Here is a 12,029-nt window from a genome sequence, read left to right as displayed (position 1 = left end):
TATAGTTTTTTCGCAATAGCTGAAAAATGAATCTTGCTTGTATTTTTAACCCGTTCGATTTCAAAACGATTACAACCTTTTTTTGTTATCTACAAAATATAGCATATCTATTTTCCGTATAGTTGTACACAGTGTTTAAATGTCTAGTTGTTGTAATATTTAGATAAATATTCGTGTAATATAATTTTTTGTTTAATATAATGTATATTTGTAAGTTACTTCGACCGCGACATTATTTAAGTCTAGTCCACAATTTGTACAAAATTGTACCAATTTAGGGAGTATCAAGTTGTTGATAATCTTCACTTAGTGACGAGGGTTCCTTTTACAAATATTTTTTTTTGTAAATAAATATAAAAACGAAGCTAACTAACTGACTGGCTGTTATGAACACAGCCACGGCGCGGTTTTAGCGCGCTGTCCCTCTTCCAAGTAACGCTTGAGAAAGAGACGGCGCGCTGAAACCGTGTGGTTAGCCGCATAGTGTGTACGTAGCCTTAGGAGCTCGATTTTTTTTCTCAGAGCTTTCTTTTATCATGTTGGCAAGCGAGCACTAAAGTTTTCGAAATTCAACCCTAAAAGGGATAAAATATGGAATGAAATTTAGTGCGGAAAATCGAAACCGTTATAGCTTTAGATATTAAATTTAAAGTCTTTTTTATTTATACGTTGGATGTACATTGGTCTTATTTTAAATAGAAAATAATAATAAGGGATAAAGCTGTTGTATGGCTAAAACTGAAACCGCAGAAGCTACACGCTTTTCATAAGTTTTTTTTTTAATTATATATTTTTTGAAAATCAACCCCAAAAGGTATAAATACAGCACAGCTAATCGCAGTAACCGGTAAGTTCTCTCTGCTTTAATCTAAATTGCCTAGCATTTATTTATGAAAGGAATCCTCTAGTATATTCTAAGACTGACTAATCGTTATTTTGGCGTTCATATAAGTTACGCTAAATTTAATTTAAGTTAATTATTCGTGTAACTGTAACTCATAAATATACTGAGCACCAAAAAATAATAGGTATTCGTATGTAGAGTGGTACCAAAATTTGTGCTGCTGAGTATATTAACCGGTGCAATATAAGTATTATTTAATGCACAGGCTGCAGAATCTCTGAACAAAAATCCGTTACTTGTAATAATAATATTTTCTCGTGCCTTATGTGCAGAGACAGTGTTACTAAGGATTGGTTTCCGGTAACATGTATGTTTTGTCTGTGTCTGGTAAAGTGTTAAAGTATTACAAGGTATCACAAAATCTGGATTTTTTTCAGCTAATGGAATAAGTTCAACTTCTTTTTTTTTTCAATGTGTTCTAGTTACTATATACGGTTCTCGATTGCACCCTGGGACCGACAGAGGGTCATTCAGACAGTGTACCACAATAGTAGGGTTTCGTTGGGCACCCATCGGGTACGGAACCCATTACAATCTTTAATATTTTTAATTTAATCTTTACTTTATACATTTCCTTACCGTTGGTTGAATTATTCCGGCTCCATTTTGTGATATCTTTAATATAAATAAATATCTATACATAGGCTTCAGTAATGGAGCACTGTCTCTTGATTTGCTAATGTGCTATCTATTTATTTATCATGAGTAGGGCTAGGTGTTAGGCATTTGTAGTAGGCCATTGGCTCTAGAGTCAATGGAGTCGCCATTAGAAGTCAAAATATTTATGACAGGTTTGGTGTTATGAGTTGTGTATTTTTATTGCTGTATTCGTGCTAATAGTCCGTAGTTCTATTTTTAACCTATTATGATGTCCTGCTGCACGGCAAATACTCTTAATCTCCACAACTTCCTACCTTTCTCCCTCAAAATTTATTTATATTGTATAAAAATCCTAGAAAAATGTAGGTTTACATATCGTCACTACTTTAAGAAAAACTCGTACCTGAAAATAGATAATTTTTCTGAGTGAACTTTATGAGCATTATGTCAAGGTTCAATTTTGTTGATATATTGATTTTAGATACGAGATTTTTTCAGTAGTGACGATATGTAATAATATTTTCCACTCTTTATATTTTCCTTGTTGCATGGATACATACATAGTAGTCCAATACCATGCATACTTACTTTAACTTTAAAAAATATTTTGATAATTTTTGACAAATAGCGACTCCATGGTTTCAGAACTACGACTTGCTAAATGTTCTAGCCCTAATAAGCACAAGTACACATCGCTGACTAGGTGGAGCTCAAAAAAGATGGACACTGGTCCTCGGTATTTTGGGTTGTTCTTCTTTCTAACCTACAAAATATTGTCCCCTATTTATTTATTTTTAATTTTTAATCGTAATATCTAAATTGCAGTATTTACTATTTATAAAAACTCAATTGCAATTGTGTTTTTGTACTATACTTATTTTTGTAGGATAAAAAGAAGAACCTATTTATAAATAGTATGAAACATTCCGTTTTGCGACAAACATAAATAAAATGTGTGTGCGTTGCTCGAGCGCACTTGTATGGAGATTGACTTCTGAACTATCTGTGTTTTGTGTCATGAACCAGTAGAAACGCTTATACCTATCCTCGCACAGCACAGCTTTAATGGAAACATATCGAAAATACAAACTGAGACATGGATGCACAGAAAAACCAGAAAAAGAGACCAGCACTGGGAATCGAACCCAGGTCCTCACATCAGCGACATCTCTTGTCTGGGTGAGCGGTTGGTTCCGAAAGAGTGTGACGTCTGTCGACGCCACATAGATGTCGCTAGTGCTGCTGCTTAAGTAGCAAAGTAGAAATAAGCAACCTGAGATATGTATGCATAGGAAAATTCGTGTCTAGATTCCTGTCCAGCAGTGGTGTAGGGGTTATAGCACGCAGCACGGAATGCTGAGGACCTGGGTTCGATTCCCAGTACTGGTCTCTTTTTCATGTTTTTCTGTGCATCCATGTCTCAGTTTGTATTTTCGATATGGTTTCACGGGATACCCGTAAAAGTAACAAATTTGGAGTTGAAATAAAAAATACAAAAAGACTCCAAAAAACAATCATAATTTGATTGCTTAGTAGCGACATCTCTTGTCTGGGTGAGCGGTTGGTTCCGAAAGAGTGTGACGTCTGTCGACGCCACATAGATGTCGCAAGTGCTGCTGCTTAAGTAGCATAGTAGAAAATAATAAGCAACCTGAGATATGTATGCATAGAAAAAATTCGTGTCTAGATTCCTGTCCAGCAGTGGTGTAGGGGTTATACCACGCAGCACGGATTGCTGGGGACCTGGGTTCGATTCCCAGTGCTCAGTGGGGCGCTCGCGCATCTTTGGTTGATTTTTTTTGTACCTAATTTTTTTGTTCTTGTTTACCTACACAAAAGCCTGGGTTATAAATGATGGACACATAAAATTTTTTGGCCTTATAGTGGGCTGCACCATGTTATTAAACGATGACCAATGTCAGACCAACCGTCAAATCTCCGGTTAAGTAAATAGTGTAGTAAATTGGTTAAATTCATATTTATTTTTGAACTCATGCACAGTGGTCCGACTAGGCTGTATCAATTAATTTACCCACACTTGGCGGGAAGAAGTAATCGAGAGTTGTTAATACCATCTAATCCCGGGATTCTGATATTAAACTTTAATTTTTGAGAGGAAGGATCTTACGGTCACGTGATACGATTAATTCTTAATCCTACTAATATTATAAATGTGAAAGTTTGTGAAGATGTTTGGATGTTTAGATATTTGTTACCGAATCGCGCAATAACGGCTGAACGGATTTACATGAAACTTGGCGTACAGATTGACAAAGCATTGAGACATAAGATACTTGATATTATTATATGCATTCCCGTGGGATAATATTTTAAGTTTAAACAAGAATAGAGAGCACTGCCCAAAAACGGTGACGTACCTCAGCTCTCAAGATGACGTGACGTGTTAACTTTGTTTGCAATCAGTAGATGGCGTTGTGCGAGCGAACGTTGTCCTTTCAAATTGTTACCGTAACGTGCCGCAACCTTTTTCAGGCCAAACTCTAAGACATTTATTTATTGCGTTGCCATGGTAACTAGAATCGTGTAAGTAAACTGTTGCCGTTATATATTTCAAAAATTGTACGGGCATAATATATAACACTTCAGTTGAGACGGCACTAAGCTATTCTAACGCGGGCGAAGTCGGGGTTAAGGCTAGTATACCTACCTAAAATAGAAGCGTTGGCAGGCCTCCCACCAGGTGGACTGACGACATCGTGAGAGTGGCGGGAAACCGGTGGATGCAAGTGGCAAGTTGTCGTTCATTGTGGCGTTCTAAGGGGGAGGCCTTTGTCCAGCAGTGGACGTCTTCGGGCTGATGATGATGATGATGATGACCTACCTAAAATAGAAAGAAAAGAATCTAAAATATTTACAGTACAATTATTGTGTGGTTCTAGGATTAGTAAACAGTACGGATATTAATTGCTTTTCCAGAATACCGGGATTAGGTGGCAGATTTATCGTTTTCAGAATTCCGGGATTTTGTGGCATTAACAACTTCATATTACTTCTTACTGCAAAGTGTAGGTAAATTGCACCTATTCTGATCTTGTATTGTCTAGTTTTTAGACCCCACCTCTTATTTGGTGGTAGCGTAAAAGAATGAAGTATAGTATAAACATAATTAAAATAATTATTCTAACTGTACATACTTTAAACTACGGCTAAATTTATATTAGCATTATTTTCTATTACTAGGTTACTACGTTCTCATACTTTGTAGCTTAATTTTTATTGTATAAAAATGTAATAAAAATATCGATCGATGAAAAAAATATAGAGTTACGGGTAACGGTTCGTTTAGCTATTAATTTATTTTGGTACAGCCAACTGCGAAAATAAATCCTTGTCACCATCAGTGAAGTTTTTTGGACCTGACTGTAAATAGCTTAAGATGTAATATTAAAATAAAGGTCTTAGTTTGGAAGAAGCGTTTAAGATACAATTTGTAAATGTGTTTATATTTAGACTCATCCTGTTTATTTTCGATTTTCTGGCTTGCTTGATTCGGAGTTTGTATCATACCGTCCGTCTCATTTTCCTGTTAAATACTTTTTGTATGTTTAGATCCTGTTTCACAAGTATTTGCTGTAACATATATCTGTGAAATTTAAAGAAAAAGTCTTTATAAACAGAAACGGCATTATATAGGTACATATATTTAATGTCACATAAAATATCAGTAACTAATCAGATAGTGGAAAACAGACCCTGAATAGCATAGGATTTCCGCTGCCCACTGACTATGCAGACTAAAGCATGGCTCGATCTCGCTTATGGCTCAGTGACATTGGTCGATAACTCGGTCGTTATACCGCTGCGGTATAACGACTAGAGAAACTCATGAGTCGATAACTCGGTCGATATACCGCATGCGGTATTACGACTAGTGAAACTCATGAGTCGATAACTCGGTCGATATACCGCATGCAGTGGCTCCTGCATGCGGTATAACGACTAGAGAAACTCATGAGTCGATAACTCGGTCGATATACCGCATGCGGTATAACGACTAGTGAAACTCATGTCGATAACTCGGTCGATATACCGCATGCGGTATTACGACTAGTGAAGCTCATAAGTCGATAACTCGGTCGATATACCGCATGCAGTGACTCCTGCATGCGGTATAACGACTAGTGAAACTCATGTGTCGATAACTCGATCGGTATACCGCATGCGGTATAACCACTAGTGAAACTCATGTCGATAACTCGGTCGATATACCGCATGCGGTTACTCCCGTATGAGGTATAACGACTAGTGACACTCATGTCGATAACTCGGTCGATATACCGCATGCGGTTACTCCCGTATGAGGTATAACCACTAGTGAAACTCATGTCGATAACTCGGTCGATATACCGCATGCGGTTACTCCCGCATGCGGTATAACGACTAGTGAAACTCATGTGTCGATAACTCGGTCGATATACCGCATGCGGTTACTCCCGCATGCGGTATAACGACTAGTGAAACTCATGTCGATAACTCGGTCGATATACCGCATGCGGTTACTCCCGCATGTGGTATAACGACTAGTGAAACTCATAAGTCGGTAACTCGGTCGATATACACCGTGAAAACTAATGAAAACGGTTCCCCGAATGCTGGCCCTTTGGCATGCGTTGGAAATCTACTGCACCCCGCATGCGGGCCCTATGTACCAATGAAATGCGGGCCCTATCCCTATGAGTATGTGCACTACAAGACCGGACCGGAAAAAAACGGTCCGGAATGGGGAAAAGTGCATGAATTAGTATGTAAATTTATGGCGTTCCATATCGGACCGTAAAGTTAAAAGTCACACTTTGTCAGCCCTCCCGTCCGATATGGAACGCCATAAATTTACATACTAATTCATGCACTATTCCCCATACCGGACCGTTTTTCTCCGGTCTGGTCTTGTGGTGCCCAAACGCCCTATGGCATGCGTCACAGAAATCTACCGCACCCCACAAAAACCAGCGACAACTCAACTTGATTTTTAATTAATTTCGAGTTGAATGTTAGTCATGTATAGATGTGGCGTGTGAGGCATTCCATTGGCTGTCACGAGTGGGTGACTGGCGGTGAAGAGGTTAAGGAATAACTAGGCCAATTACTCTATAGAAATCAAAGGATTTTGCACACTTGCCCAATATGCATTGAGGGCACAGTTAAGATTACCCATCCAACAAATTTATACTCTGTGATCGTTTTTGATAAATATTACCCCTGTAAAATGTTGTATGATATGTTGATTATACTTAATTCTAGTTGTTAGTTAATAAAGCGTCTGACATATTCCTACTGTATGGCATTAATAAATGTGGAAGAGGGTAGTTGCGATTTTATTTTATTTTCTACTAGCTTACCTACAAAGTGATTTTCCAAAAGTTTTTTTTTTATTCGACTGGATGGCAAACGAGCTAGTGGGTCTCTTGATGGTAAGAGATCACCACTGCCCATAAACATTTGCAACGCCAGGGGTTATTGCAGACGCGTTGCCAACCTAGAGGCCTATGATGGGATACCTCGAGTGCCAGTAATTTCACCGGCTGTCTTACTCTCCACGCTGAAACACAACAGTGCAAGCACTGCTGCTTCACGGCAGGATTAGCGAGCAAGATGGTGGTAGCAATCCGGGCGGACCTTGCACAAGGTCCTACCACCTGCAAAAAGTTTGCGAATTTTATTTTTTTAGTTTGAAGAAAAGGTTGGAGTGGAAGGAGTGGGAGATATTTTCTTTCAAAAAAGTAAATCGTTTCGAGGCGGTTTTATTTAGTTTGTCTAATAGGGTCAATCGCTAGTAACTGGCCATGTTATACTAAAATGATTAAATTTTGATTTCTATAATATATCCACACTTTCACCAGATAACAGCAGTTTTATCACAAGTATTACTCAACTATTATGTACTTACATCGATTAATGGAAAAATAGGGTCTCCAGATGTGTTCCCAAAATATTGTATGGATGTGTCCGTTTTGTTAAGAAAAATTCGACTTCGACTTTTTTGAGCTCGGAATCATCGACTGAGTCTACCTACCAAATTTTGTTGAAATCGGAGAGATAAACTCAGGGTACAACGGTAGATAGAAATGCCCAAGTACTAAGTATAATCGAAGCCAAATCTAAGAAAACGAAAGTAAATGAAAAAAAAAACCTAAAACAAAAACCAAAAGTAAATATAAATGTCCTAAGTAAACTAATCGAAACTGATAACTTGATGCAAAGAGACAAATGTGAAACTTGTGAACTTATTATTGTAGGCAATGTGAATGAGCTTCTTTGTAGTAAATACCTCCATGAAGAATGTGTTCCCCTGTTTCATGAAAAAAATATAGTGATTGGGCCTTAATTTATGTCATATTTGTTATTATCTTCACCAGGCAAGTTCCTCATCGGATAGTGAGGATTGAGGATACATTCCTAAAGAGTTTATTGTTTCATTTTATGTTAAGAAGCTTTTATTATGTTAACATTTTATTTGGCCAGTTTAAAAAAAATGGCTAGCATTGAAAATACTGGCTAATAACTAGTTAAGCGAAATGTCCAATAAAACAATTAAATATTTTAAGAAATAAATAATATCGTCCTCTAGTAAACACATGTTCATTATTTTCAACATTCACTACTTCCTCTGAAACAATAATATGGTCGATATCTCTTTACAGGTGATCACAATAAACATTCTAAGCAAGCAAGGTAGTAAAGTGGCCAGTTACTAACGATTTACTTACCCTATTTTGTGAAAGTATCACAGGTTTGATTTCTTTATACCTGTATTACGTAATAGGCCCTAATAATGTTATATTGTTGATTTTATCGTTAGCTATTAAATTAAGACTTAAAACAGTAAGTACAAGTTTCTGTTAAAAAAAATATATTTTGTAAGCAAACTTTTTTGTTGACTATACTTGCATTGCATATCAAATCGTGGATGAAAATTAGAAACAAACACAAATAAGTTTGTAAAAAACACAATAAACAAGAAAAGTCATTCACTCAAGTTAAGGCTTTTTACGCGAAGAGAGGCACGCTTATTATTTTAATTTGTGCTCAGAAGAGACAGAAATGTCGCATTTTAATTTTGTTTATTTGTTTGGCTGTAACACTTTAATCCTTCGTCATATCCTATTAAAAAGCTATGCACATGACATTGACAGGTGTCATGTCACAACAAACAAACACATTTTGAGGTTAAAACTTGGTTGCATCAGAATTTGTCCCGTCCAATGTGATTTAACATGTCTAAATTACGCCAAATATTCAATACTTCCTATTGCCGCTACTACAGCCAGCAGGTTAAGAAAAAACTACCAATAATTACTTGTAAACGTCCCGAATACAACCACTACGAAGGACAAACTTATAGCAAGTTTGATGGCGTAAAACTCGCTTCTGCTGGCTGGTTAAACGTTAAATCTAAAGGCGATTACTTCACAATATACGGAGATGCTAATAAGAAGGAAGAAAAAGAAGTTTTCAAGAAAAGTTTCGAAGATGTAGGCGTTCGGCCAGAATTGATAGAGGTTATGTCAGGCCAGGGTTATAATTTGCCCACTGCAATCCAAGCGAAATCGATCCCTTTTATTTTAGAAGGTTATAACACTGTCGTGACTGCAGAGACAGGGTGTGGTAAAACTTTAGCGTATCTTCTGCCTATATTCCAGCATATTTTGGATTGGAAAACGTCTGTTAAAGATGAATTCAATAGTCCACTTGCTGTTATTATTACCCCAAGCAGAGAGCTAGGTAAGTTTTATATGAATCTATTTGAGCTTTTATCATTAAGGTCAACATTAACATCAAAATTTCATTCTTTACTGGGTGTCAAACTATATCAATACTTACCAAATTTAATAGAAATCAGTTCAGCCATTTAAGAATGTAGAGGTAAGATACAGATAGTTACTTTCGTAATTATTATATTAGCAAGGATAAGTATTTCTATGCACATTTTAGTTTCTGTATTGTTGACAATTATGTCAACAATGTGGACACCATCCACATCCCTGACATCAAAAATAAATTAAGCAAATACCCCCCCACTTCTTTTTGGTTCTTACTTAGAGGATTCATTTGTTCTTTAAATCCTACTAATATTATAAATGTTTTTTTATTTATTTTTTATTCCACTGGATGGCAAACAAGCAAGTGGGTCTCCTGATGGTAAGAGATCACCACTGCCCATGAACACCTGCAGCACCAGGGGTTATTGCAGACGCGTTGCCAACCTAGAGGCCTAAGATGGGATACCTCAAGTGCCAATAATTTCACCGGCTGTCTTACTCTCCACACCGAAACACAACAATGCAAGCACTGCTGCTTCACGGCAGGATTAGCAAGCAAGATGGTAGTAGCAATCCGGGCGGACCTTGCACAAGGTCCTACCACCTGCGAAATTATGTATGCTTGTTACTTCAGTCAAAAACGGCTGACAGTTGAATTAAATTTGGTATGTATGTAGCTGGATATCTCAAATAACTTAACCCTTTTGAACCCAGCCAAGTATGAAAAGAGTTACGACAGTGGACTTTATGCACAATCCATGTCAAGTTAAAAAGCGTATTCAAATGTTAGTTATGACTTATGACAATGAAATGAAATGAAATGAAGTTTATTTGCGGTAAATGTAGTACATTATAGTTAGGTATATGATGTTATAGGATTTTTTGTTTCATAAATTTAGACTGTATAAGTCATGCAAATATTAGTGGACCTTATGTACAATCCATGTCCAATTCAAATGTAATTAATTTGCACAATCATATCAGCTGGGTTTGAAAGGGGTAATAGGCTCTTTATCATGATATTCCCACGGGATGGGGATAAAATTGTACAATTTCAACCGTTAGAGCTGCGGGAAACCAGTGGATGCAAGTGGCGAGTTGTCTTTCATTGTGGTGTTCTAAGGGGGAGGCCTTTGTTCTGCAGTGGACGTCTTCCTAGACTAGAATTAGAGACACGAAATTTGACATGAGTGCAAATGTAACGTTAGTGACATCTATGATGTAATCTTTGGAAATTCCCATGGAAATTTAATAAAATCCCGGTATTTCAATTCAACTGCTGTATGATTTAAATGCGTGCAAAGCCACGGGTTAGCAATAAATAGTTTATTATAATATAATTACTATTCATCCCCTATTCCAGCTACCCAAATCGGTGAAGTAGCCCAGAACATAGCCCACAATCTGAACTTAAATGTTACCACCCTCGTCGGTGGCCGTACAAAGCAGAAGATGCTGAACCCACCAATAGAATACTGCGATATACTTGTCACCACACTAGGGGCGTATAGCAAACTGGTCACTACTGGAATTTATAAGATCAATAATGTGCATCATATGGTGTTGGATGAGGCAGATACGTTGCTAGACGATAGCTTTAGCGGAAAGCTGTGTAATTTGCTAAAGAAGTTTCCGGTAAGTTAGTTCAATTTATAGGTTATGATATTTCTAATGTGCTCGCAAACCGCTCACAAAGTCAGGGGTTTTCAACTTTGATTATTAGGTATATGAAATGAAATGAAATGAAAAGTTTTTATTGATGAGATTCCATATTCGTATTGGTACAATCTTGGACGTCAAATTTAACCAACTGTCTGATTTAGATTGACTTCAACCTTCGCGAGATGATAACTCGTACTTACGTATTTTTTTTAGAAGCATAGAATCTTTTTTTCTAGTCTAGACACAGACATAAGACAATTTTAAGTCAACTTTGCATTAAAATTATTTACCGGTAGGTAATTAATCTAAAATAGATATCGACAACCCTAAGCGTCCGCGCCGGAGTAGGCAGTCAAGTCTCCTAAAGGGTCGGAGATTACATAGGATCCACCTCTTCTTTTGCTATGCTTATACTGTAATTATATAGTGTAAGTATATATGTATGAAGTGGATGTACTAAATGAATATTTGGCTGTTGCATCTCTTTTCAGATGCAATTCAAAGTGCAACACCAGGTACCGCCGGTCGGCTGTCAACTGACCCTGGTCAGCGCTACAATGCCCCATGAGTTGCCCGAGTCAGTCAGCTCCTTCGTGGACCCACAGTCTTTAAAAACGGTCACCACTTCAAGGATTCATAGGCTATTACCGCATGTGCCTCATAAGTAAGTAATGCCTTGGTAAATAAGTTACTGGTTCGCTAAAATCAAATGTCAAAATACCAAGCTCCGAGTACGCCGCACGCAATGTAAAACGGATTAGTTTCAAAATGTCTAAATTTTGAAATGACACACCTACTTCTTAACACACCGTATTCTTGACATGACTGTTATTCAAATTAACTTGATACAAAAATGTCTCAAGTTTAAAACATACAATTCTCAAAATACCTAAATCTCGTACTCAGCTGCTATGTCATAATTTCTAAATTTCTAAATCACTGTTTTTCATAAATATAGCGATGAATAACTAAATTAACTATCAACTTGGATTTCATTTTTATCAACTGTTACTATTTTTATCAGAAATACCTACGATCGAAAATTGAGTACCCGTCCAAATTTTAGGAATTATAAGACGGTC

At 37.0% G+C, this 12,029-nt stretch overlaps 1 protein-coding gene and 1 long non-coding RNA gene across 2 annotated transcripts; one reads left to right on the top strand and one right to left on the bottom strand.

Moving 5' to 3' along the window:
• Positions 1 to 3,332: 3,332 nt before the first annotated feature.
• On the bottom strand, positions 3,333 to 7,157 carry LOC141432235 (uncharacterized). Its single transcript, XR_012451799.1, has 2 exons — positions 4,347 to 7,157; positions 3,333 to 4,172 (listed from the first exon to the last, which is right to left on the bottom strand). It is a non-coding gene; the product is annotated as an uncharacterized lncRNA (long non-coding RNA).
• A 1,509-nt stretch (positions 7,158 to 8,666) lies between these two features.
• Positions 8,667 to 11,611, top strand: Dbp21E2 (putative ATP-dependent RNA helicase Dbp21E2; the record flags this gene model as incomplete). The annotated part of the gene is given in 3 exon segments (XM_074093765.1): positions 8,667 to 9,247; positions 10,649 to 10,920; positions 11,439 to 11,611. Coding segments are annotated over 3 exon segments (953 nt in total), but the record flags the coding sequence as incomplete, so codon positions are not given.
• Between the last annotated feature and the right edge of the window lie 418 nt (positions 11,612 to 12,029).

This window comes from Choristoneura fumiferana, chromosome 10 (assembly GCF_025370935.1).
Source record: "Choristoneura fumiferana chromosome 10, NRCan_CFum_1, whole genome shotgun sequence".
NCBI lineage: Eukaryota > Metazoa > Arthropoda > Insecta > Lepidoptera > Tortricidae > Choristoneura > Choristoneura fumiferana.
This window is presented reverse-complemented; position numbering and strand designations above follow the sequence as displayed.